General features: G+C 53.7%; 1 protein-coding gene across 3 annotated transcripts; it reads left to right on the forward strand.

The window, feature by feature from the left end:
* Positions 1–516: 516 nt before the first annotated feature.
* On the forward strand, positions 517–23,672 carry SOCS7 (suppressor of cytokine signaling 7). Of its 3 annotated transcripts, XM_049800060.1 has the most exons (10): positions 517–1,529; positions 6,946–7,010; positions 10,227–10,331; positions 11,169–11,270; positions 12,100–12,230; positions 12,654–12,822; positions 16,002–16,130; positions 18,983–19,118; positions 19,477–19,634; positions 19,937–23,672. In XM_049800060.1, the coding sequence occupies exons 1-9, from the start codon at positions 643–645 to the stop codon at positions 19,595–19,597; spliced, it is 1,845 nt and encodes a 614-aa protein (XP_049656017.1). In that variant the 5' UTR covers positions 517–642; the 3' UTR covers positions 19,598–19,634; positions 19,937–23,672. The 3 variants fall into 3 exon arrangements, with proteins under 3 accessions (XP_049656017.1, XP_049656018.1, XP_049656019.1); XM_049800061.1 differs by lacking the exon at positions 11,169–11,270; XM_049800062.1 differs by lacking the exons at positions 10,227–10,331; positions 11,169–11,270.
* The last annotated feature ends 3,310 nt before the right edge of the window (positions 23,673–26,982 follow it).

Here is a 26,982-nt window from a genome sequence, read left to right on the forward strand (position 1 = left end):
GCCGTGCAAGAACCGTGCAAGAGCCGTGCAAGAGCTGTGCAAGAGCTGTGCAAGAGCTGTGCAAGAGCCGTGGAAGAGCTGTGCAAGAACCATGCCAAAGCCGTGCAAAAGCCGTGCAAGAGCCGTGCAGGGCTCGCAGGACGAAGGTGCCGGGCGCCCGTGCCTCAGTTTCCCCAACCTCACCCCGTTGTCCCTGGCGAGGGGGGGGGGGAGTGGGAAGAAAGAGTCCCCTGTCTCACAGCCGGGGCTGCATCTCCCGACGCCCCGACCTCCACCGCTGCCCCACCGTCCCCACCAACCGTGTGTGTGCCCCCCCCCCCCCCCCCGCCAGCCCCGGGGCCGCCCGTGGGTGCGGGATCCCCACGGCCGCGGTGAAGTGGAAGAGGAAAGTGGGGGCGCCGGGGGGGGGGGCGGGGCCTCAGCACTGGGCGTGGCTACACCCGACGGGGAGGCGTGGCTAACGGAGCGAGGGGCGTGGCCAGGGCCGGCGGCGGAAGTGGGGGGGCGTGGCGGCGCGCGGCCGTCGCCGCGGAGGAGGGAGGGCACCGTGGCGGCGGCGGCGGCCCTGTGAGGGAGGCGGCGGCCGGGCCCGGCCCGGTCCGGTCCGGCCCGGTCCCGGCGAGTCATGCGGCAACCGTAGCCATGCAACGCGCCGAACTGCGGGAAGGGGAGGCGGCGGCGGCCGCCGCGGCCTCCTACCGGGTGCTCAGCCGCCTGCTGGGCTACGGGGCCGACCCGGAGGCGGGCGCGGCGGCGGGCGGTGCCGTTACCGGCGCGGCGATCGTTGGGTCGTTGGGCCCCGGTGGCGGACGGTTACCGGTTGCTTCGTTACCGGTTGGCGGAGCCTTGCGGGGTCCGCGACCTCCGCCTCAGCTGATGGTGTTCCGCAACGCGGCGGAGGGGCGGCCCGGCGAGGAGGGCGGCCCGGCGGCGGGAGGCGGCGGCGGCGGGGGCCCGGCGGGCGGCGGCGAGCTGCTTTGCCCGCGGCACCGTTGCGCTTTGGAGCCCAAGGCGGCGGCGAGGTGGGGGACCGGCCCGCCGGGTGGGCTGGAGCTTCAGCTGGCGGCCTTGGGGCTGCGGCCGGCCGGGCTGGGGGCGAAGGGACCGGCGGGCTGCCCCTGCCCGTGCCTCGGTCCGCCGCCGCCCGCCGGGCCAGCCGCCGAGGAGACCAGCGACGCGTTACTGGTGCTGGAAGCGTTAGAGCCCGAGGAGACCGGGAGCTGCTCCGAGGAGGAGCCCGGTTCTCCCGGCCGCGGAACAGCCCGCGCTGCCGGGAGAGGAGCCACCGGCCCCGCGCCGCCGCCGCCGCCCGCCGCTGCCCCCGGGGGAGCCGGCCCCGGCGCCAGGAAGGGTTCGCTGAAGATCCGCCTCAGCCGTCTCTTCCGTACCAAGAGCTGCAGCGGCGGCTCGGCCACCGGGGACGCCGCCGCCGCTGCCGCCGAGGGCCGGCGCACCGGGGAGCTGCCCGTCTCCGCCGGCAGCTTGACCGACGTCTGCGGGGCCCGCGGCCGAGAGCAGGAGGCGGGCAGGTACGGGGAAGGGGGTGGAGGGGTGTGTGTGTGTGTGATCCCCGGTCCCAGGGGCTGAGCTGGGTGGGGGGGCGGCCCCCCCTGGTCTGGGAGTGGTGGGGGGGTTTGGGGTGGCAGGACAGGGTTTGCGGGGGACAGCCACCTGCGGTGGTGGCAGCCAGGAGACCTTGGGGTTGGTGCCAAGTGCGGTGTGAAAGCCGGGTGTGCAACGGTGTGGCCCCACGGTGCAGGGGGAGAAGGGGTGCCGGTGCCGTGACACCTTGCTGGAGGTGGAGGGTGAACGGCGAGGCGCGGGTGCCATCCCGCAGGTGGGCACCGTGGCTGTCCGTCGGGTCGGAGGTGGGCTCAGACCTTTTCTGAGCAGCTGCCGAGGCCTCGTCTTTCACGTGGGGTTGGTGAGCCCAGGAGAGGCAGGCAGAGGAGGAACGTGCTGCTCTGGGCCCTGCATCCCGAAACGAGATGGTGGAGAAACATCTGGGAGGAGGACTGGTGAGGTGGTGGGTGGCTCGGAGGAGCTGCTGGAGCCCCAGGATGCTGCAGGGGCTGGCCGAGCGAGGAAGTGGTTGTGCCCCTGGAGCAGCCTCTGGTGACACTGCGCTGAGACCCAAGGGGCTGGCATTTCCTCTTGCCCTTCTGTGTCTTGCAGAATGATTTCCTGAGGCTTTTGAGCATCGCGGTCAGGCTCTGGCATCGGTGGTGGTGGGTGCTGCCGCTGGGGCTCTGCTTTCCCCGTGCTCTCCCGGTGCTCCACGGCAGGACGAGGCTGGAGGAAGCTGTTGGCAGCCAGGGGTTGACCGGGTCTTGCTTTAGGCAGGAGGGACAAATTCTGGGACCTATTGGTGTGAGAACCCCGCACCCCGCTCCCTGTTCTGTTGGGTCCGGCACTCCTCGGCTGCTTGTCCTGCTCCAGCCTCGTGTTTCAGCAGAAGAGATGAGCTGGGGAGTGTAAAGGGCTGTACCCGCTGCCCAGGCTCTGGTCGGGGTGGGCCTCCTGTGCTCCAGAAACCACTTTCTGTAGCATTTCCAGCAACAGAACTGAAATTCCTCATGGAGGAGGCAAGGAGAGCCTGCCCAAGGCCTGTGCAGCCAGCCCGGGAGCAGCATTAAATAATTGAATGGACTCTGAGTGTTACAGCACAGTCATTTCCCTGCGGGGTTAATTAGCCTCATGTAAGGCTTTTGGGGTGTGTTGCCTCCTCAGTGCAGCTGAAGACCTGTTGAAACTGTTCCTGCAGGAAACTTTCTCCAGGCTTGCTCTGAGGATGCTGACCTTGGGTCAGGTGTGACCCACAGCACTGGCTTGTGGTCACTGGGCACTTTGGCAGCCCAAAAGGCAGCCAGGCTGTACCAGAGGCCAAAATTACCTTTCCTTTGGAGCAGAGGATGGCTTCTGAGATGCGGCAGCCTCAGCTCCTGTGTCAGATGCCAGGCATTTAGCAGGTCAGGGTGTTTGAGTCCTTCCTAGAGCTCGTGTGCCCGTGAGGAGCCTTGCTTTTGCATACGGGGTGGTGAAGCCGTTTTATACAACGGCTTCATTCCCCACAAATGACTAAATGGGCCTCAAACGGTAGCGAGCCGAGTTGCCTGTAATGACATAATGTTTTGCTAATGGGCTTGTGGTTTATTCGGTCTTTGCGCTTGACAAGAGCGAGGAGTCCTCAGGACCTCCCAGCGCTGGGATTAGGCGATGGAGAGTTGGCAGTCATGTCTTAGCAGGTTGGGAGCAGAGAAGCACTGTATTGCTGCCCGGGTCTTCCCTCTGGTCAGGGAGTTTAATGGTCACTTCTCGTGCAACTCTGCCACACTAATTAGGTGATATTTTAACAAAGGTTACTTCAAGGTGCCTGATGCAGCAACTCTTGTGGTTCAGGGACGACTTTGCTGCTTCCAGTTCCAGGAGTCCCCTCCTGCTGACGAGGGCTGGATTATTTGAACAATGCTTTTTGCTCCTGTGGAGCACAGCTCCTGTGCTGGTGGCATGCAGGGCGGGTGTGCTTGGTGCTGGCATCTCTCCCGCTGGGAGGCGGCGTGTTGATGGGACGGTTGCTGCTGGCCCCAGAAATCTGGCCCCGCTCTCGTCAGCGAGGACGAGTGGTTTGGGATGCTGGGATGTCCATACTCTCATGAGCAGGTTAGACACAGTTTAGCTAAGCTGGGCTTGCTGGGAAGGGAATGTTTGGCCTCAGCAGATGCTGCTTTTCAGGTCCTTTCCTCCTGGTTGCTCTGGTCCCTTGGTTTGGAGATGAGTAGTGCAGTGACTCGATTTTCTGCCGTGGTCTTTGCTAGACTTAATGCTGCGCTAGTGAATGCTGTCTGCTACTTTGCACCCATCTTCATTGGTTGACTTGGCAGGGGGGGACACCAGACAGATGACCTTTCCTTGGCTCTGCTAAGAGCTGGAGGTTGTTGCCTCCCAACGTGTGGCCCCCATTAATATAGGATGGATCTGGCATTCACCATGAGTTGCTGCTGCAGTTGCTTGTGGCTGCTGAGGTGGGCTGAGAGCAACTTTTGGGTTAATTCATGGCTCATCTTGCTATCGAGCTTTTGTTCCTGTCTTGCAAGTCTTTCTGCGGGCTGGTGGTGAAGGGTGCTCCCTTGGTCTGCAGTGGGTGTTACCTAGTCTGGCTCTTCTTTTAAAAGCAGAAGCGGAATTCCTGGTATTTGGAGTTGCTGCCCAAGGTTTCCATCGTGCTGCCGGGCCTGGAGGCAGCACCATGCAGCTTTGCCTCCTGCCTGCAGCAGCAGTTAGGAAAGAAACGAGCCCAATCATCTAAAAATCAATAGTTGGGCTTTGCCGAGCTGCAAGAGGCTAAGAAACTAAATGTGGAGATACCAATGCACGGCTTCTCACCCAGGGCCTGGATGTTGATATTTAAAGGTTGTATCAGTGAAACTGCTCTTTTCTGGAAGCAATTTGTACTGCAGAGGTAATCGGAGGGAAAGGGGACAGGGTTAGGCACTGGTTCTGCAGATGGACGGGCGCAGGCGTATCTGAGCTGCAGCCGGCATCTGCTGCAGATCGCTTGCCAGGTTGATACCCAAGTCTTGTAAGTTAGCTGTATTGGTGACCTTGGGTTTTTAATGTGTCTCCGTAGTATTACATGCATGAAGTAGCATGTAGCCAGCCTGGGTGGCTGGGTAAGACTCGCATTAGTGTTAACGGGACAGTGCCTTGGGACGACTGAAGGTAGCACCATGGGAAGCACCAGTAGCCACAGCTATTGCAGAACTGGGGGGTAACTGACCCTACAAGTCCTTATTTGCTGGAGCTCAAGGGGTTTCTCAGTTTTGTGTGCACGAATCCATGCAGAATCTGTCCATGACATTCCTGAACAGCAGTGTCCACCTTTGGCTTTCTCCAGCTCTGCAGGGCTGCGCCGATCTGATGCAGCAGTGTTCACGTACCAGTCACACATAATTACTTCTCTGTGGGTTTCAGCGTTGTTTGGATGCTGCAGAACTTGAGGGCAGGAGGAAGAAGTATGGAAGTACATTGTTTTGGTGGAGACTGGGAAGTAGAAGATTCAGTCCATGTGAATTGTTTCTTGCTCTCACCCTGCTGCTGATGTGAGCTTGCTAGAAATGAGAAATCTCAGAAATCGATGGCTGTAAAATGTTGGCATAAACTGTAGCTGTTTTGGTAACCGCAAAATGCCAGCAATGCTCCTTTCTGTCTGGCTTAGTGGGTGGGAACAGAGCTGTTACTATATTATAAGGTTAGTTGATATTAGTCCAGAAGTGTAATTTTGTGTGTGCATGTGTGGCTGATAATTGGCAAATTGTTCTCCTTTGGGGAAAAAATCCAACCTCAAATAGGTGCGAGAGGCTTAAAATGAAACACTTCCAAACATTTTAATGGGGTTTTATATATCGGGATGCTGAGTGTTCTTAGTATGTTTATTTGCAAACTTATAGTATTAAACATTTATTCACAGCTGTGTGACCCAGTGGTGTGTCTGGACACAAACAAGAGAAGCGCTTGGTCTGCCCTGTGAGAAGCTGAGGGTACCCATCTGCTTCGCGTTCCCAGGGCTCTTCAGTGCATGACAATATGAGACCGGAGCTCAGGTTTCTTCTCCCTATGGGTGGTTGAGTTGCATCTGCTCGGTGCAATCCTTCCTGAAGGGCGGCAGTCTTTGCTCAGAGCTGGTTTTCTCTGAAGCGTTGTCCAGGTTTCGCAGGAGGCTGCAAGCAGAGCTGGGGTCTGAAGCACAAGACAGGCTTAAGGTTCAGGGTCCACCGCTTGCTGGGAGGAGGTTGGAGAGTGAGGAAGACATCCAAGAGGAACAGTGTTAGCCTTGTAACAGCTGGCTTGCAGTGGGAATGGGGTGTTCTGGGTGGTGATAGAGCTGGCCTTTGAGTTCCTCTAGATCTTGGTGGTGCAGTCACTTGCCTGAATGCAACGGGACCAGTTTCTCTGGCCAGCACAGTGAAGTTGCACTGATTAATTTGGGGTAACCTTGTCTGACCCAGTACAGACCTGCAGACTGATATGGACTGCCCAGTGCTGGAATGGGCATTGCGTGATGTACTGTGAATGCTGGAAAGACCTTTGTCAGACTGTGGCACACGAGAGCTGTGCTTGTACTCAGCTTTGTTCTTGTGCTCTCCTCTCAGGTGGGAGTGAGTTTCTGGCACGAGGGATGCATTTCTCTACTTGCCTCAACCACAGATTCAGGTCCTAGGCCATACTCTGTGCCTCAGTTTACCATTTTCTCTGCCTAGATGTGGGTAAAGCCTTTTAGCATTGCAGTAGGGAAGGTGCTGGAAGGAGTGGTTTTGTGTGGGGAGAGCACAGGGCTGGCTACAGCATTGTTATAAAACGGCTGGTTTAGAAAGCAAGCTTCACAGAAATTGCTGGTATTCGTGGGTCCTCATCAGAGGTGCGTTTTTAGCTGTTTCCATCTATCTCAACGGCTCCAGGTTTAGCTCGCCTACCCTTCACCTGCATTTTGAAACCCTCTGGGGAGATGGTGTCCTCCAAACACAGCGCGAGGGCATTTGATGCACTCGCTCTAGGCACAACCCCTAATTGCACAGGGACCCAACCTGTTTGTCGAAGGCATTTGGCAATGCCTGATCCAGAGAAATAGCGTGACGTCTGTTGTGAAACAGCTTCTTGGCTCCAGTTACCATACTTGCTTGGGGTTTTTCCTTCCAAAGACTTTATTAATTACCTAGTTAGAGATTTGCTTTGTAGCAGGACGGAGACCTAGCTTTACTGGTTGACTGCCCTACTTAAGCCGAAGCACTGCTCTACGAGTGCTCTAGGACACGGCATTGAGCTGTCTCGAGCTTCTGTGAAGAATGGTGAAGGCTCTCTTGGTTTGAGAATATCAGACCATGTTTTCTTCTGTGGGGATGCACCAGGTCGCCCCATCTCTACTAACGATGTTTTTCTTATTTCCAATAGGAAACACAGACTGACAAGAACTCAAAGTGCCTTTTCCCCGGTTGTGTTCAGCCCCCTCTTCACAGGTAAGGATCTGAAAGACTTACAGTATGGTGTTTAACTTTGCCATGAAAAGAGCAGTGTGTGCTTAACGATAGATGCTGAATGTTGCCTCCATGTGCAAACCAGGATCTCTGTGAAGAGTTCCTCTGTCCTGCTTGGCCTCAAACCCTGAACAACAGGAGCTGTAAAAACCGTGGCTGTTGCACGTCAGCATTTTGCAATTCCTCCTGTTGAAACCCACGTTTGAGTTGAGCTCTCAGAGGCGAAGGTCCTTCCTCCACGCAGGGCTGTTTGCATCCAAGTGGTTTGGAAAAATCCCCTGTAGAGCAAGTGCAGTTTGGTGTTCCCCTCCCGTGGTTTGAGAGGGGCTAAGACCAAGCCCCGCTTCCCGCCTGGACTGTACAGCAACATCAGCGGCTCTGCTGCATGACAGCTATGGAAATTGAAACCTCTTTTGTGGAACACTACCTTCTTCTTCTGCATGTTTCGCCCCTTTCCCCACATCCTGCTGGTTTCTGACCTTCCCTTTTCTGCTGGGGGTTGGAAGTTGGATGGTTTATAAATGGTGTGAGGGTGAAGTCCTGCTCTGCTGGTGGCTGAAAGCTGTAGTACTGAAAAGCTCCTAGTCATGGTCATGTGCCTCCTGTGGTGTGGGCTCATAGTCAAAACAGTCCTAGCCACAGGGCTTGGGGCTTTCTTGGAAGAATACCGTCTCAAGACTTGAGTGAGTAGGAATCTCAGGTCACAAGTGAGTATTTATCAGCTCTGTGGGGGTTTATGTGGCTTGTTATGAAGGTCAGATTCAAAATAAATTCATGTTGAGGGTCTTATTGCAGAGCAAAGGAATCAAAATGTGATTGTGTGGTGATAGCTGCCTTAGGAAAAGCCGGTGGGTAGAGCTGAAAGCCTCCTCTTGCTGCTGGTTGTACGTGTTTGATAGTGGAGAGCAGCTGGAGAGCTCGGTGAAGGAGCTGGTGTGTGGTTTGTGTTTCTGGGTAGGGCGAAGCCCTCTTTGGAGAGCAGTGGTGAAGTCGCACCGAGAACTGGTTTAAATTTCAGAGAAGTGACCTTCAAGGCAGAGCATTTGTTTGACTTGCCTGAAACTAGTAACTGGAAGCTGCTGATCTGCTGCTGCAGTTTCTTGTAGCTCATTCAGCTCTTGCAGAAGTGGAGTCACTTGGGGGTAATTCAGCTGTAGTGATGCTTGTTCTGTCTCCATTCCCACATGCCTGATGTCCTGATAGCAGGGCGGCATGCAGAGGACATGCTCCTTGTGTGATGTGACTGGCTTCCTTTAAGTGTCATGTGTGTTTATTTAGCAAATCAAGGCTGGTGAAAGCAAAAGCTGCTTCTACTGCTTTGTCAGCTGTTGCTAGGGGAAGTTGTGAGTATAAAAACCATAATTCTGTGTGCCAGTAATAGGGGTACGTGGATGTGCGTGCAGAGCTGCTTTTCCTCAAAAGATACTACAGAGGAGAACCTGGAGGTGACAAGTTTTGCTTTAAATTTGGGAGGTTGATTTGATTAATTGTTAGTGTATCCTATTAACTATTTTTAAAATTACTTATGTCAATTTTTGCCAGTTGGTGGAATAGCGGCAATGCCCTCATAGGAGTTTTTCCTTTGCAAAGACCACAGAAGTGTCCCCAGAGTAAATATCTGGATTTTAATTGCTTTGGTTTGTTGTTGACTTCTCCAGTCTTACACTGCTGAAGTCTCGGTTTCTTTAATGGCTGCTGTTTTCTGCGACTGGGACCACCAAAGTGGTCCAGAATTCAACTGCTTGGCCCAACTTGCATGAGTTTCTTGGTGATTTGCTTTCAGGTTAGTGTGTGGGGTGAGCAAAGCTCTTTGGGAAGGCTGTCTTCGCCTTTCTTAACCTCTCCTCGGGCACCTCTCCGAAGTGCTGGCTCCATAAGTCCACCACAGCTTGCTGTTGCAGCTCCTGCTGCGTTGAGAAGGATTTGAAAGCTGAGTTACTGCAACCCCTCTTAGTCTAGTTGTCTTGTCTTTTTGTTTGTATAAGATGAATGCAGCCCAGCCACTTTATTTTTAGGGTGTGGAAATGAAAGAGTGGCTGTGCGCATGTGTGTGCACTCACACCCATAAGTCCCCCAGGGAGAAGGTACCTCGGATAATAACCAACCCTAAATACTCCTCTTCACATCACTTATTAATAGACAGGACTTTTAAAAGCAGAAGGAAGCTGAGTCAATATTGTCCTGTGTAATGTGTGGTAAATATGTTGTCAGGTACTTACCGAGAGGTGGCTGATGCTGTGTATGGTATCTGGAGCAGAAGAGGAGTTCCTCTGCCCACAGGAATTGAAATCTAAGGCAGCCAGATTTCGTTGTCCTTGTGTTTGGGATGATTTGGTTTCAGTGTTGGTAGTTGATCAGAGTCTGGTTAGACTGATGTTTTTGGGGAAAAAATGCCTTGGCTGTGGTAGCATCACTTAGGGGTCTCTCTTTGGGATTTAGGTGTTTTCCTTTTGACTCTGTATCAGTCCAGTACTGAACCTGATCCTTTGACCTTGATTTAATGGTTTCATTTCTCTCCCATGACTTCAGACTAATTTTAAGCTTTTCTGGTTTTAAGTTAGACATCTTAGTTTGTGTCATTATTTTCCCCAAGCAGTATCCTGGATCCAAAGCCTTCAGGCTTCAGTGAATTCCAGTTATTTAATGTAAAAGCCTGTCCAGCTCCCTCTTACTAATTTTAAGAGCTGGTACACTCATGGCCTTTGGGCTAAAAGGTATTTCTGTTTGATTATCTAAGGTATTTGTAGGCAAACTCAGACTGGCGTTAGCAGCAGTGTTATCTCAGAGTCCTGTGCCAGCAGGTGCCACACAGACCTGTGAAACCATTTCCCAAGCATTATACAAAGTACCAGCACTGTGCATCATTGATGAGCTCTGCTTGATACGTGAACTCCCTGCTGAAAAGGTCACGCAGTGCCTTCCTCATCATGTCCTCCTGGTGCTGGATTCAGATGGGGTTCAGGCACACGTACAGGTGTCATTCCCTTCTGCCTGACCTTTGGGCTGTGGTAGCGGAGATGACCGGTGTCTCCAAAGCAGTGCAGCATGGAAACTCGATTTGAAAACAGCTAATGAGATCATCTTCCAAACCCTGCAGAGGTTACTGACCCTTCCCCTCTCCCCCTGCCTCCCCATGCTCAGCCTCTGCATGCCCTGGAGAAAGTGCAATACTAACAGTCTTGCTCCACCAACCTCCAGGTGAAACAGTGTCACTGGTGGACGTGGACATCTCTCAGCGAGGACTGACCTCCCCTCACCCTCCGACTCCACCACCTCCACCACGAAGAAGCCTCAGCCTGCTAGGTACCGTCCTGGAGAGCATCCTTTGCCATGCATCCCCACGGGAGCGTAGGAACTGCCCGTCTGCCCTTGCAGGAATGGCGGAGGAGCATCTTGAGGGTCCCCAGCAGCAGGCTTGCTGCCTGCTCATCTGACCCTGTAACAAGCCTGCTCAGGCTTCCCCGGCAGAGGATTTTTTCCTGTCCATTGAAAGCTTCAGTCTTTCTCTTAGATCAACCAGGAGGGGGAGGGCTGTGGTGGAGCAATGTGAGGTGGGAGGTAACGTGCTGGTTTTGTAGTATTTCTGCTGCTTTTGGAGAATTTCCCCCCTTCCTACCCATTGCCCAGCGAGGCTGGTTCCTTTCTGTGTGCTCTAGTTGGTGGAAGTGGAGGCTCCCTGGGAGGCTGCTGCACCAGGGACCTGGCTTAGCTGCTCCCCATCCTCCTCGGGAGGAGGTTCCTCTGAGCAAGAGCATCTTAGGATGGGTAAAGTCAGCCTTAGCGAGCAGCACCTTAAACTGCACGTCCTGTGTGCTGGGTCTGTGAAGTCTCCTGTAAATGCTTGTCTCGTGCTGCAAGCTGCATGCAAGGAGCTAGCGGGGCTGGAAAATGGACTCCTTCACTCTATGAGTGTGTGTGAGCATGCGTGTGCGAGGCTCTTGAGCTGGTGTGAAGTGGCAGCAGCCACCCGCACTCAGAAGCGAGAGGAGGGTGGCGAGCTGCCCGTGGGAAGCTCTATCTTTGCTTCTCCAGGCAGCGCCAAGTACTGGTTTGCTTGGGCCGTGTTGTCAGGTGCTTGTCAGCGCAGAGCTCGCTCGCTTTCCTGTTTTCTGAATCTTTCTTGCCTCTGTTCTCTCCTAGATGATATCAGTGGGACGCTGCCTACATCTGTCCTAGTGGGTCCAATGGGCTCCTCCCTGCAGTCTTTCCCTCTGCCTCCGCCTCCTCCGCCCCATGCCCCAGGTCAGCTTAGCTTTAGTAGCAAGGCTCTGGCTTTCCCTTCAGGGATCTGGTCTTTGGGGGTTTTCTTGGTAAACTTTCAGGCTGCAATCTGGGCTTTAACAGCAACGGTGCTGCCTGTGTTGCCTGCTCAGGGACATGCGGTCCTGCGCTGCTGAGTGCACAGGCACTGTTGTGTCAAGGCTCTGGTTTCCGTGTGGTGTGGCTCATCTTGCCCACAGTAGTTTTGCTGAAGCTCGTGATTGCACCAGCTTTATCCTTGGTTCAGCATCTCCTGTTTTCTCTGGTTCCTCTTGGGCTCAGCAGAAGCGCAGCCCACCCCGATTTGCGCTGCGTCAGATAACATGTTACTGAGCGTCAGCAGTGTTGGAAAGAGCTGTGGGAGCAGGGTTCAGTGCAGAAGCCCCAGCTTTGACAGCGAGCCTGGTATGCAGTCCGGCTGAATGGCACACAAGGATGTTTCCTGTGCATTTATCCTTTTGCTTTTGGTTTCCTTCAGGACCCAGAGGGCTTTAACTACCCCTTTTTCAGGACGCGTGTTCCTTCCAGTCTGTGCTGCCTGGCGCTTCCCTTGCCTTCCCTCTGAGCTAGCATAAGGAAATAGCAGGTGAAGGCACTGAGTTAGTCACCTTGGAAGAGCCAGGTAGTGACTCCCGCTGTGTCCTTCACAAGGACGTTGTCCTTCCATCGGTCAGCCCAGCTTCCTTCTCCACGCTGCAGCTCTACCCCTCCTGCCCTGACCTCTAGAGCCGTGCGAGGGGGACGGGGCGACTCGTCCTTGGGGTGAGCTCCCTGCGGGTGACCATGGCCCGGGCCGTCTCTCCCTCTGCAGACGCCTTCCCACGGATTGTCCCGCTGAGGCCGATGGAGGCGATGCCCGGCCAGCCCGCCCCGCACCTGCAGTGTCCGCTCTACCGCCCGGACTCCAGCAGCTTTGCAGCCAGCTTGCGAGAGCTGGAGAAGGTAACGGTAATGTAGGGGGTGGGGGTGGCAGACAGAAGGAAAAGACTGTGGGTCTAGGCTCTGGTTTTGGGGACTGATCATCCCTTTCACAGAGCTGGGAGTATAAGATTAGGATAGGACTAAAAAACATCCTGCCTTTCTCCCAGTGAGGTCTTTGAGTCTAGAAAAGCATTTTGTTGTGCATGGAAGAGGTGGTATAGTCTCATCTGTTCTTACGCCACTTCTGGGTGATAAGGGATGTGATGGTGTGCTCTCATCCTGGAGCAACGAGTCCTAACCATCCGTACTCTGGAGTGGGTACAACCAGGCACTTCCATTTTGGCATTTAAAGGGAATTAACAAGAGCAAATCGTATTGTGTTTGGTTGCTGATAAAATCTTTCTCACTAGCATCTGCTGATGTTCTGGCTGTCTCTTTTTGTAGTGTGGATGGTACTGGGGACCGATGAACTGGGAGGATGCAGAGATGAAGCTGAAGGGGAAGCCAGATGGGTCCTTTCTGGTCCGAGACAGTTCTGACCCCCGTTACATCCTGAGCCTCAGCTTTCGGTCGCAGGGCATCACCCATCACACCAGGATGGAGCACTATAGAGGTAAGAGCCAGGGGCGTTTCTGGGGATGCTGCTGACAGCAGGGGCCTGTGGCTGGGGGCCAGTCTGATCTCAAGGTCCCAAAACAGTGCTCTGGGTGCAGAGCTGGCAAAAGAGGGCGAGCAGCAGCAACATGTCCTTGCTCTTGTGTTGAGATTCTGCAAAGGCCTTAGAAACTGCATTTGACTGCTCCTTGTGCCTCAAGCAGTGACTGTCTTTATAGCTCTGAAAAATTGGGGCATACAAGAGTTCCCTGTGCCTGTCCTCTGGCCTTCTTTTGGAAAACTGGACTCAAAGAAAATGATGATGGCAAGGTCTTTGGGATCCCGTGTCACTGAGAGATGATGTACAGCAAGAGCCATCATTCGTAGCTGTCAGTGCTACCCAAAATGAAGCCTGTTTCCCTGTGAAATGAGAAGTGATCTCTTGGTGTCGTGGCTTGTCACCTTGCTTTGTTCCCTCTCCGCCCCCACCCAAGGGATGCTCGGCAGTGGTACCAGCTGCGGTCGGTAGAGGCTTTAGATCCACTGTGGTGGGTTTTTATTCCGAGAACTCCTGGCATACTGTTTGTGCTCTCTCTTCCTGCTGTGGTCACCCTCCTACATGGGCTGCTTCTCACCTCGCCCCACATGCTTTGTCTGCTCATCTTCACATGTGGTTTTCTGTATTGAACGCTTGTACGGACAGCTGTCCTCAGGCCGAGTAAAATGCCCAAGAGGCTCAGTGCACTGGAGGGGAAACTGCCCGGTAACCAGTGGGCAAGCTGTAATAACAGCTGCCTGTAGAGCCCTGTCATTAAACGTGCCTGCAAATAATGGGTTCAGAGGCTTCCCAGCCGACCTGCTGCAGAAAATAGTGGTTTGCAACCTTTCAGAGCAAAGCTCATCTTTTTCTCCTTTTTGCCCTTGCCCCAGGGATGCCACTGTTGTCGTCTTCCACCTGTGCTAGTGAAATCTGACAGCACTTCTGGTCTTGAGCCCCTCTGATGGAAAGATGCCCCAGCATTAATTCTAGCCCGTCTAGAGCCAGTTCCCCTGTCCCTGACCATTGCGTAAGACGGAAGGATTTTCATAACCCTGTTGTTATAGAAATTACAAGAAGCTCTTGCAGCTGGAGGAGATGTGAGGCTGCCTGTACGGTGGATACTTTTCCGTAATTGAGCTTTGGAGCAAACTTCTCTTGCTGCTGGTCTGGTTTCTTATTTTGGGGCCGGGATATGTCCATTCTCAGAGCTTCCTTAGCCAGGTGTCCTTCCCTTTCTTCAAGCTGTCCTTCTCGCTGCACAGATGAAGGTTGGTGCTGCCACCTTCCCTATAGCAGTGCTCCCAGGCGTGGCACAGCATCAAGGACTTCATTTTTGGGTGCAGCACTTTGGTCTGCGTTGGCAGCTCTGTGCTCCCCCCAGGACTGGCTGCCTTGTGCTGAATGTGCTGCGGCAGCGTGGAAAACTGCAGACCTGAGCACTTTGATAAACCAATGAAGATGACAAATGGTGAGGCTGAGGGAATGGTAAAGAGATAAATGCTTGACCTTCAGGCTTCAGGTAGATGAGAGGAAGAAACCAGAATTTCTTTATCTTTTTTTAGGTGAGCTGAGGAGGCTGGTGTTTGTGCTTTGTCCTTTGCATCTATCTGCTGGCCAGTTTTAAGGGCTCATTCAGATCTGAGATTCCTAAGAAGAATTACTTATTTTTGTACTCGCTGAGCCTGGATGTTTAGCAGGTGCTAACCCAGTTCACTGCTCCCAAACTGGCCCGTGGCAGGGGTGAGAGGTGTGTTTTCCCAGTAAAGCCTACCAGAACTAGCTGTGGGGAGAGGAGGTGTGGTTTAAATTTTGTGGGCTGTATATAGCCCCTGTATGGCTGGTTGCTGTCCAATCTACAGAAAGCTGTGAGTGCTGGAGATCCTACAGAGCTGCTTCCTCTAGTTTTTTCTGTAACAGGTTGTTGCTGCGGAGCCTGTGATGCTGCCGGGGTAGCTGCTCCTCCAAAAACTCCCTGGCCTGAAATATGTACTGGGTACCACTGATTTGGCTATCCCTTCTCCTTAGCACAAGTTCTTTACATGGATGCAGGGTGTTTTCAAAGTCACTCTGCTGCCTTTCTAGCTTTGGGTTACAGTGCTTGTACAGATGAGTGGTGTCCCACACCTCTTGCTGGAATTTGTCCCACTGCAGGCGTGAGCCTGGGTCTGGCTCCTCATGGGCTCTGTCCTAAACAGAGCCCTTGTTTTCCCATTTTCCTCTTCCTGGTGAAGCTCCACTCTGTGTTGGCTCTTGCCAGAGCACTGAGAAATCTGCAGGTAGAAAGGGAGATACAGGGGGGATGGAGGCAGTGTTTTGGCAGGTAAGGGGGGGGGATAGATGGCTGCATTTTGGTGCAAGGAGGGGCTGTCTGGTTGCAGCACAAAGAGATCAGGAGACTGGTCTGACTTGAGGCTTAAACTTAACCTACTTAGAGATCGGTAAACAGGTTAGAGGGCCTGCTTTCCCTGTGTTGCCCATCTCCGGTTTCATTGTTTGCCGCTCAAGGCATACGTAGTGTCCGGTGCCACTACAGGGAGGACTATGTCAGTGTATCTTGACCGTGGTTCTAGCTTGACAGCAACTTGAATTAAGGTGTTTGAAACAGCTGGCAAGAACATGAAGCGGCTCCCATGCCTGCTTTGAAATAAATGATCCTTGACAGCCATAGGGCTTGCAGAAGAGGACTTCAGCACCTGGATCACTGTTTTTACATACCTCTATGTGTGGACTTAACTGCTCTGATGTGCTAGCTTTCCTTGGGAGTGCTGTTGATGGGATACTGCGGAGGAGCAGAGGCATCTGCTAATGCTCTGTTAAACAATGTTTTGATAGTTTAAGTTTAGACCCAGCAGTCGTTGCAGGCTGTTTACAAGTTCAGGCAAGCATGACTTGTGGCCGTGCTTGGGTTATAGTGGTCACGTTGTCATGTCTTTCTGTGCATCCTCAGCTCTTGGAAAGCACTGGTTCCAGCGGAACAGCATCCTTGCAAGCTGGTGCCACTGGTGTTTCCTCTTAGTGCCCTGTCTCATCCCAACTCTATGAGAAGTAGTCAGCCTGGGGCATTCACCTGGTCTTTGAGAACATCAGACTCATGACTAAATGTCTCCTCTTGCCACCACTGCTGCTATAATGTGAAACCTTTTCTGTTCTGTTGGAAGGGACCTTCAGCCTGTGGTGCCATCCCAAGTTTGAAGACCGCTGCCAGTCTGTGGTGGAGTTCATAAAGAGAGCAATCATGCACTCCAAAAACGGGAAGTTCCTCTACTTTCTCCGATCCAGGGTTCCAGGTGAGTCTCCCACTCTGAGTCTGGGGGATGTTTTGCTCTGTGATTAGCTGCTGGTCTGTCCCAGAGAGCCAGTTTAATGTGGCTTTGGTCTGCTGTGCTCAGTGCCCTGGTCTGCATCCTTGCCCGCTGACTTCTCAGAAGGATTCTGCGGAGATCTCACTCAGCAGCAGCACCACTTACTTGCGGTGGTAAAGAGACTTCCCAGACCTTTCTTCCCAGGAGCATGGAAACATGATACCATCTCACACTATGACAAATGGAGCTGGAGACTGGAAAGCTACTCCCTCAACAAGCAATTATTTGGCTACTAAAACCCTGCTTTCTTCCCTCCCCCAGTCTCAGTACTGCTGTTCTTACGAACAACTCCATGCTTTGTAGTTTCTCAGTTCTTCTTTAGCTGAGACCCACCTGGGGCTGTCAGGGGGAGAGACATTAAGCTGAGTGTGTGGGAGCATTTCCAAGTGTGAGCTCAAAGTGAGCCTCGAGGGATAGATACTGTAGATTCAGAGTCCCTGGGGGGGCCTGTGATGCCAGAACCCATCAGCAGGCAGGTGCTTGCAAATGAGGAGGGAGTGTTAGTGCAGCTTTGTTGAAGCATGTTTGATTGCATGCTGTTGGGATTGCAGAGTGCTTGTTTCCCCATCCATCAAACTCTGGTTGCTTAAATGGGCACACATCTCCCTCCTGCTAAATCTGGGCAGGCAACTGGACCATTATCTTCTGTATCTATTTTTTTCTGGTTTTTGCTCATCTGTCCTGGTGTATGAGAAAGCTAGCCAAAAAATCCAACATGAAAGGAAGGGAAGAGTCTGCCAAATAGGCAAATATGCCCCTTACTTGTGAGGGAGCAACAGTGGGGGCCGAAATTTGGAGGGGAGGTGAGTGGTGATGCTTTTGAACAAAACGGAGCAGGAATGGGAACGCTGCTGTGGTGAGATGGGTGATGGCAGTGAAGCAGAGAGGGGCAGGGCTGAGAAGAATGTGAGGATTGCTGTGGTAAATCTGCAAGTGAAATTGTAGTAACCTTGCTCCCTATCCATATTGCCATCATGCCTGCAGGCCCTGATGGTGACAGCGACCTCTCTGTGACACTGCAGCATGGAGAGGATTCAGCCCAAAGAGTTTCTGGTCTAGAAGAGGCTGGAGGCGAGAAGGGATGGGATGTTCCCTCTTCATGGTTCCTAGCAGTGCTGGAGTCACAGCCCAGATCTGTTCAGTGTTGCCCTCTGCCGCAGACACTGCCAATAACTGGAAAGCTCATTTATAACGTGGCTGTGCTTTGGGGAGGAGAGGGATGTAAAGCTGGTTTTGCAATGTACCCTATCTTCAAAAAATCCTTTCAACTTAAACATACTTTACCTTCCTGATCCTGAGATCTCTTCCCCTTGAGAACAGGGCTTTGAGGGCTTAGGACTCCAGGCAAATACCTTAGAAAAGACTTACTCTAGAAAAATATCATTGAAAAAGAAAATATCCCCCCCCCAAACAGCCCTGTGCACCTGCTGAAGAGTCCCTTGCTGCCTGGTCCCCCCCTGAGCTGCCAGCCAGCTGTGCTGCTGGCTCTGGGTCCTGCACCTCTGCATCTGGGTGCAGCATTGGACCTGGGCGCTTCTTAGAGTCGCTGCGCCTTGATCCTTGAAAAACAAAGTCTCACACTGAAGCCTGATCTTTAGCGGGAGAACATTTAGGATCTGCATCTCCCCAGTGTGCTCGTTAGTGCTCTTCTCCTGCTGAAATGTTAACTGCTGCTCAGAGGAGGGGGCTGTTTCCAGCTTGCATCTGGCTCCTGGCAGTGAGGCATGTGGCTAGCACAGTGTGCGGAGCTCGTGCTGCGTCCCTGTAGTCGCTGGCTGAGCTCCCAGAGGCTAATTCCTTTTTGGTAGGAGAATAAGGGTGGGGGGGAGAATCCAGCCTTCAATTGATTGCTGTTCTTTGGTTTCTCAAAAGCTGGCTCACAGCTTCCTGAGCTGCCTGGAGCAGTTTTGAGCCCATCTTAGTGTGAAGAGCTTTCCCTTTTCTCCTTTCACTCCATTGCCCTCAGAGACAAGCCAGCAGGAGGGGGTTAGAGTGTAACTAGCTTTGAATCCTTCTGTAAAGACAGATAAAACCTTGTGCTGTGAACGAACCCAGCTCCCGAAGATCCGTCCTAGTGCTCCTGCCGACCTCTTGGATCTGTGGGCTCGATTGTTGCTCTTAACTTTGGGGGAGGAGGAGGTTGGGCGAGGGGGGGAACAACAGCTGGATGCAACTCACTTTCAGCCCTGCGAGGTTGCTCCCTGCGTGGGGAGCTGGCTCGAGCGAAGCTGCTGCCGCCTCTGCCTTTGTGCCCAGCCTCGTGACCCCAAGAATGAGCAACTCTGGCACAGCTTGAGCTGACCAAATCCCCCAGCTTTTTAATGCCTCGCTAGAACTACCCAAAGGGTTGTGCAGAGCAAAGCCTACGCGCTGGTCATGCTGCCTGCCTTCTCCTTTGGCTTTCTTCTGTACCCTTTCAAAAGCCTGTTGCTTCCCAGTATAACATGATGCTTCGTCTACTAGTCCTGGGAGAGGGGGGTGGTGGTTAGGAGCTTGCAATGTCCCAGGATCTGCTTTTCCACAGTCACCCCATGACATCAGAACTGTTGTTGCCTTGTGAGGAAGGCTGGAGATGTTTTGCAGCCAAAGGGGTATTGCCCTGGAAGGTTTGGCTCCCAGTCCCAAGCGACTCCGAAGCAGCGGGCTCCTGGGAAGATGTGCTGTCGAACACAGCCTTGCAGAGATCTCCTGTTCCCAAGAGCCAGCTTTTACTTTCTGAATCGGTAGTGGCTCCTTTCTAATCTAACACTTGTCTCCAATATTGCTTTTTCCCAAAGGTCTTCCTCCAACGCCTGTCCAGCTCCTGTATCCAGTCTCCAGGTTCAGCAATGTCAAATCCCTTCAGCACCTTTGCCGCTTTCAGATCAGGCAGTTGGTCCGAATAGATCACATCCCCAACCTCCCGCTGCCCAAGTAAGTCTCGAGGACTGGCCTGGGGATGAGTCTCTCTGTTTTCCTCCCTGACCCTCGCCACAGCAGGCAGTGAGAAGGCATCTGTATCTGCAGCAAGGGCTTTGGGAGGGAATAGTTGAATTCTTCAGCCTTGGGACAGAAAGATAAATGTCCCGTGGTGTGTAGGGATGCGTGCGGGAGTGATGACAAGCTCAGGAATGAGGCGTTATCTGCTGATGCCACAGCCTTGGGGTACCGGCTGCTGTGTCTGCTGGAGGTGACAGTGCTGGGTGGGCTGGGGGAGAGGTTCTGGTTATCCTTTGTGGAGGCTGGTGTGCTTGTGGCTCAGGGTTAAAGCTTCTGTCCATTCCTTCCCCAGGCCCCTGATCTCCTACATCCGCAAGTTCTACTACTACGACCCGCAAGAGGAGGTGTATCTGTCGCTGAAGGAAGCTCAGCTCATCTCCAAACAGAAGCAGGAGACCGAATCCTCCACGTAGCGAGGCTGCCTCACCCATCTTGTTGCTGTCACTGATGGTACGTGTGTGCCGCTGGTCTGTGCCCTGGCCCATGGGGTCAAACGTAAATCACTCTGTTCCCTCTGATTGCAAAGAAAACACAAAACCCTCCTGAAGAAGTCATGGCTATTCACTCCGTGGTCTTTTACCATTGTCTAACTTTCCTTGGGGAGGGGAACAAGGCTTCTGCTACTTTCTTGTGCGTATTTGTGCCTACACAAACCTGTGCTCGCTCTCGTGCCAAACCAGCTGCAGTCTGGGGCAGATCCTGCCACATCAAGTGGGCTGTTTGATCCCTCTCCCCTCTCTCTTCCCCACCAGGAATTTGATTGTTGCCATCCTGTAGCCCAAGTCAGGCTGTGGTGGGAAGGAGGCACGCGACGGTGAAGCCTGCTTCTGCGGTGCCGCTTCTGCTCTCAAGCTCTTTTGTACAGAGAAGAGGGTTCAAGACTCCTAAGAAGCACAGCAGAACGGGAACAAGAGCCTCAGCTCCTGCCTTGAGGGAGAGGGGTCTCGGAGACAGCTGAGCCCAGCTCATGGACTCCTTGAAGAACAAAGAATGTCATGGCACTATTTACAAATTTTTGAAAGTTTTATTTTTGATGTCTTTTTTTTTTTTTTCAGCATGAGAAATACTGTCTTATGATCAGCTGAATTTTTTTATCCTCCCTTGGAAACTTCAAGGTGGGGAGAGAGAAGGGGACTTTCTAAGAAGATCATCTGCTCCAAGCATTATGGCAAGACTGTTCTTTGGTCCTCACTGAGAGGGGATGCAGCTGCAGAGCTGCTTGGAGGCAGACTGAGCCAGAATAATGTGCAGCTATGTGGAATAACCTCTGGGAAGCATGGAGCTCTGAACAGCGGGCAGCTGCACAGCTCCCCTGCTTTCTAGGATTTGGGAGAAGAGGGCCAAACCTAGTCTTGGGCAGCTGAGCTTTGCAACTGGATTTGCAGGGTGGTCCTATATGCTTTTAAGTTGGGCCCAAGGAATAAGAGCATGTGAGCCATTTGGATGTCATGGAGCCTTCTGCCAAAGGGAATGGTTGCTGCTGCACTGGGGAAACAAGGACTGCTCCTCCGAGGTGGCATCGTTCCCTTAGCAAACACTGGAAGATTTTGCTGAACCCCTGTGATAAGTGGAAGGAAGGTGGCAAAGCTGTTGCTCTAACTGTTGCAGCAGTCCATGGACCAAAGGTAGTTGCTACAGGGATCTCAGTCGTGCAGAGCCATGGGATGTGCACTTTTAGCCTTTCTCTGGTTGTCTCCAGAAGCTGTGAATGAAGTAGCTTTCTGTTGAGCTGTGAAGGATCTTGATTAGGAGTTGCTGGGGCATTAAGAGGCATCTCTGGGGAGACTCAGAGCAAGGACCAGATAACTGAGGGTTCTCCTGGAACGGCATCTGATCTCTGCAAGCTTGCTTGCTTGCTGCTTCCTCTTCTCCCTGGGATGTCCACGGAACCACAGCAGTTCAGAAACAGTAAAGCCAAGAGAGGTGGTAGCTCTTGCTGTGTTTCTGGACTTAGCACTGGCTGAAATACCCCACCCCCCACCTTTTCAAATGCTCGTCTGCTGTTTCATCCACTGCAGCAACTGCAAAGAGTTTGCATTTCATGGTGAAGTTTAAAGTTTGCCTGAAGCGATGCTGAGAAGTCTGGAGAAGCATCTTTCCTCCTGTATGTAAATGAGCAAGTGTTCCTGTGCTCTCAACCCGAGTGAAGGAAACGCTCCTTCCTGCAACAGTGTGGTCTGAAAACGCAATGTTGTCTGTGGCCTGGGTCTGCAGATCTGAGGTCGGTGCCCCATGAGCTGGCTGCAGTCACTCAGGAGCTGCTAAGACTTTGGTCTTGCTCTGCAGAATGATCCATGTCCTTGAATTAGATACAGTCGTGCAGATGTTAAAGCAGCCTGGAAAAATTCTGAGTGTCTGCCTCTGCCAAGTGTTACTATGAAGGGTGCTAAGAAATCATGCCCTCCCTTTCTTCACCATCACCTCTGGCCTCAGTTTTGGTCTTGGAGAAAAAGTATGTTTTTTAAAAAGGATTTGGCTTCCAGATGAAACTAATAACTAAGCTTCAAAATCTGTAGAAATACCTCATCAGACACTACTCACTACTGACTTTGTGTTGCATGGTCGGGGCAGTGGTTATCAGGAAGGAGGAGCTGCCCCAAGATGTGCTGAACAGCATATCCTGACCCTTGGTGAAATTGGAGCTACTGTAGTCTACAGCTACTGTGTCCTCTCTGTGCGGGGACCCACGTTCATCCCTCCACAGCCGCCGCTGCATTCCCTCCCCTTGGCTGTAGACCTACAGCTCACACCAAGTTATCAGCAGAGCCTGCAAATAAAATGCAACTGCTTTGACGAAAACGCACAGCGTGCTGGGCGAATGTTGGGGGGAGGAAAAAGCATCTGTACTTGTGGAAGTGAAACTCAAATATCCACGCACCTGGCCCTGCTGCATCTCGGTTGTCCACGTGCTGAAGATTTGAATCTTCCAACTTATCCGTATGCTGGAAAGGAAAACCTTCCCAAGAGCCAAGCCTGGTCTGATGCCTGAAGTGTCCAACTCCATGCCAGCGAAGAACAGTGTGCCCGGTGCATGTGTCTCCTGTCAAGCTTCTCTCCAAAAAGAGACCCCGGAGGCAAGGATGTGTGTGAATAGGTGATGGCCTGCAGGATGTGTGAAATGGGGGAGCTGTGAGTCTTCCCTTGCCGAAGCCAGGGAGAAGCCGGTCCTCTCACTAGTGTGATGGTAGTGACAGCATTTTCACTCCTTCCTTCCCTGTTCTGGGAGGGTGAGGCACAGGCAGGGTTTGGGAAGGGAAAGCAGCTGACCTGGAGAGCACACCAGGGAAAACTGGTGCTGGCTGGGCACTGGGAATCGGTGCAGAGCCCGTCCTGCCGACACTGGGCTTGCCTGGGGTGAAAACTCACAACCCTGCTCCACGGCGGGTCGGGAGAGCCGTCCTGCACTGCTCAGCTCCCTGCGTCCCCCTCCGGGGATCTCTCTGCGTACCCCCAGAGCTCCCCGCGAGGGTGGATGGGGTGGCTCTGTGGCTTTCGGAGCTGTTAGAGAAGTAGCCAGACTTTAGGGTCAATACTTGAATTTACATGTATTTGGTTGGCTGTCGCTGTCCTTGGGAGGACTTCTCCCAACAGCCTGCCGGTGCTTGTGCTGTTATTTGAACCCTGTGCATGGCAGGGGCAGCCCTCCCCAAATTGAAGCCAGCAGCAAGGCTTGGGGTCTGTCTGCAGCAGCTGAAGTGATGGAGGAGATGTGCTCTGGGGTGTTAGATAGGGGATGGTGGGACACCAGCCTGTCACGCTGACGTGCTTGGTGTCAGCTGTAGCTGCACAAGACCCCCGCCCCCCCATCAATCTGCACCCGCAGGAGCGGTGGGGTCAGCTCTGCCATGAAGGTGGCAGATGCTCTTCACCCTTCCCAGGGCCCTGCTCCACCCCTCCTTGCTCCAAGACAGGCAGGGGAGCTGGAGCGTGGTCAGGGCCAGCCTGCTGCCTGTGGCTAATAGTGCTGGATAAGATCCCAAGGTTAACTGTAGTTAACAGCCTTCTCTTGAAATCCATTTAAAATAAAGCTGTTCCTAGAGTTCCTTCACATCTAAGTGTAAGGAGAGGGAGGGACTTGATCTGCTGTTTGGAAGTGGGAAAAGGTCCAGAGATTTTTGTTTCAAGGCTGGATGTGAGTGGAACAAGCAGAGTGGTCTCTGCTGAGGGGGTGATGGTCTTTGTGGACATGGGTGAGATCTCAAAGAGGTGGCTCGGTCCTGTCTTGCCAGTGAATCCCCATCCCTGTTTGGGGAGGAACACCTAATGTTTGTATCCTGCCTGGAATGGTTTTGTAGGCTGGTTCTGGAGGGTGCTCTCATCCTGCTGATTTGGAAAAAAAATTTATAGCCTCCTTTGTCCAACCTTGAGTTCTGCAGAGGTTGTTGCCGTCCTCCTCCCTCTATCAGGGACCACAGGCAGATGAACAATGAAACGGATCATAAAAACTACCAAAGCGCAGAAGGTATCCATGGAAAAGCTCTTTTTTTTCAGCTGGAGATGGTGCTTCTTTTCAGCTGGATGAGTGCAGCCTTCAGGAGGGGTGTGTTTTACCTGCTTATCAGGTTGGCAAGATCCCAGGTTTGCTCGAGCCAGCTGCTCTGTGCAGGGCCCCCGCTCCTCTCCCTGCAGCCTGTTTCAAGGTAGGGAATGACCTGGCTCGCTCCTGCAGCGTGAAATTCAGATAAGCCAGGACAGTGTTCTCACATGGAAGTTTTCAGTTCAGCATTGACCTCTTTGGGGCCAAAAGAAGGGGAAAAAATTCATCCTTAGCTTAGTTTGGGTGGGACCTGCTGCGGGCAGGGTGGGAACCACCTGAGCCGCTCATGCGAGAGGGAATCGGTGGTTTTAAAAGCACCAGGCATGTGACGCTTACGTATCTGGCCAGTTTTTAAACCCTAAACGTGTTTTTAATAGGGACCTGTGTTATCGTGCATGTGCCTGAAGGAGCGTGTGGGTGCAGGGAGATGTGCAGGGCTGTGCCCCAGCTGGGCAGGCTCTGCTGTGGGTGATGGCTGGTGCTGAAGTCTTGTCCGGGAGCATTTTGGGGAGGAAACTGCTGGAAGGCAGGGTTTGCAAAAGAAAGGATCTTCCTGCTTCCAGTAGGAAGGGAACTGGCTGTTGTCCTTTGTTCTTCACAGTTAAGATATGCCCTTGGGATGATTTTACCCTTAAAATTGACCATCAGGTCTGAGCCTGCCCGTTGGAGGGCTCGTCGGGGACCCAGACGCCCACCTAAGCCCCTTCGGCTTTCAGGGATGGAGGGATTTATCGGCGTGCTCCAAGCAGCCCCCGTAGCGCTCCCTTCCCTGGCCCCTTGCTCCTCATCCACAGTCTTCCAGGTGAGACAGGGCAGGCGGGACCCCCGATCCCAGACATCCCCCCGGGATTAACGGGGTCCCAGCGGTGCTGCCTCTGACCGTGCCTCCAGCTGAAAAGCACAACCGGTGCCCAGAAACGCAGCGGCCTCCCGGGGTGAGCTCCCAGTGCCCGTCGGGGTGCTCCCCACCCCAGCCAGGGTTTTACTCTGAAAATCGCTGGTGGGCAGCGAGTAACACTGGATCCGGACTTGCCTTTAGAGAAGGAATGAGCAGATACTGGCAGCTCCGAGTGCAGGACCTCGTGCTGCTCATCGCCAGGACTGTTGAACCACCCTTTGGTAGAAATGCAGCTTTGCTTAATTTTATCTTTTTTTTTTTTCAGTGTGTGCTTAATTTATTAAAATAGTTGCTGATTAATTTATTTTCATAAACTATATTAAAAAGTTACTAAATGGTAAAAACAGACTTGCAGGCCAATCTTTCAGAAGAAAAAAAAAAAAAGAAAATGTTTTTGATATAAACACAACAAATGCACTTTTGGGTGTGTTTGGTTATTTTTGGGAGTGGGGAGGGGGGAGCCTGGCTGTACCTGTGGGTTTGTCTGTATATATTGTATTAATAGGCATGTTTGGCCTCTCGTGTGGAGACATTAGTAACTGCTGCAGGTCCTGTTGGGGAAGCTGGTGTGAAGTTCCCAGGTTTGTTTTTGTTTTTTTCTTTTTGGTTTTTTTTTTTTTTTGGTTAGTCGTCAGTGAGGGAGAGCTGACTTCTGTGTTTGTAACTCATTTCTATCGTCGTTTTGACTGATGGTTTTTTGGTTTTGGGGGTTTTTTTTGTTTGTTTGGGAGGGTGGGAAAGGGAAGAGAGTGGGGGTTTGAAATAAAATACTTGGAAATTGTTTTATGTACTGTGTGGTGTCTTGAGTCCCAAGCTGCTGACTTCCCCCCCCTGCCCCACCCTGGGGTCTATTTTGCCCCCCCACTTGCAGCATCCCTGTGGGGTGGGATGGGATCCCAAGGGATGGAGATGCCTGGGTCCACCTCCTGCCCCCCAACTTCACCCTGTCCCCCTCCCCAGCCCCTTCCCCAGCTGCAGGAGCCATGTGTGCCGCTTCCCCCCGCCTCTGCCCTGCGCCGAGGCGCTTTGAACGCCCCCGAGTTTGGCAGATCAAAGGCTGCGGAGCGACAGAATGGGGCTGAGGCGGGCAGCATGTGGCCCCCCCTTTCAGCTGCTGTGTGTTCGGGGGGGGGGGGGGGGCCTCACAGCCCTGGGGAGCCTGTAGGGCCCCTTCCCTTCCTCCTCCATCACTGGGTGGGGGGCGGCGAGGGGATGTTGGGGTGCAGCTGGTACCCTGGTCTTGGTGCAGGGGTTTGCCCCCCCCCCCCTCTGTCCCAGCCGTGGGCACAGTCCCCAGGGCCGGGGCTCTGTGCGGGGACAAAGACCCCATTGACGGGGGCCAGATGGCAGAATCGGACATCTGGGGCTTCCTTGTAATTTTTTTTTAATTTTTTTTTTTCCCTTGGCTGGAGTTGAGATGCCAAGGGCCCCCCTCCATCGCCTGCCTGCAGCCCATAAACCCTGCGGGGAGGATGCTCCTGGTAGAAAAGGGGAGCGGGGTGGGGGTGGGTGGGTTTGGGGGTTCACCCAGTCCCAAGGAGGGTTGTGCTGCTGTGGGCAGGGATGACTGTACCCCAAAAATTGCCCTCGACAGGGAGGGTGCTTCAGGGGCCGTGGGGAGCCATGTGCCCAGGGCAGGGATGGGGCACCCCCTTGGTGTGTCCCCCCCAGCCCCATAAAAGCCCCTTTGTCCGGCCGCCTCCGAGCCGCCCTGGAAAAGCCCCAACATGGCTGCGCGCTGCGCAGAGCTTATTTTTAACATCTCATTAGCATCAGAAAGCAGCAAATTTCCCCCCCCCCCCCCCGGTCCCCGGCGAGGTTCGGAGCCCCCAGACAAAAGCCGCTTTCTTCTTGCTCGGGCTCCCCACTCGCCTCCCCCACCCACCCACCCCAGCCCCTGGGGTGCTGCTGCAGCGTGGGGCCCCTGGGACCCCCCCCCCCCCCCAAATCCTGATGGGTCCTCAGGGCCAGTGGGGTGCTGTGGCCCCGGTGTGTGGGCTCAGGCGAGGTGGGGGGACCTGGGGGGGTTGGATCGAGCATTACTGGCTTCTTGTGTTGCCCACCCTGTGCCAGGTCTGAGCTTGGCAGGGTCCCCGGCCGAAAAAAGCCTGTTGGGGTGTCGCTGTGCTGCTCCCCCAGCCCTCACCCCCCCCCCCTTGGCCAGTCCTGCCCGAGCCACGAGGCTGGACTGACCCGGAGGTGGGGTACGGGGTGTCCCGTCCCCCCCCCCAGTATGACACCAGCTCAGGGCTGGAGCCTGTCGAAGGGACGGGGTGGGTGCTCTGCCCCTCCTCATCCTCGCTCACCCCAAGGCGCTGGGAAACGAGCAAGGGAAACCGAGGCGCAGCCTGGGGCCACGCGAG

This window comes from Accipiter gentilis, chromosome 5, assembly GCF_929443795.1.
Source record: "Accipiter gentilis chromosome 5, bAccGen1.1, whole genome shotgun sequence".
NCBI classification, from domain to species: domain Eukaryota; kingdom Metazoa; phylum Chordata; class Aves; order Accipitriformes; family Accipitridae; genus Astur; species Astur gentilis.

Bases quoted from the DNA above. Each gene is read 5' to 3' on its own strand.
- SOCS7 (XM_049800060.1), top strand. From the start codon at position 643: ATGCAACGCGCCGAACTGCGGGAAGGGGAGGCGGCGGCGGCCGCCGCG. The intron at 7,011-10,226 runs GTAAGGATCTGA...ACCAACCTCCAG, and splicing joins GTTCAGCCCCCTCTTCACAG to GTGAAACAGTGTCACTGGTG. The intron at 16,131-18,982 runs GTGAGTCTCCCA...TTTTTCCCAAAG, and splicing joins TCTCCGATCCAGGGTTCCAG to GTCTTCCTCCAACGCCTGTC.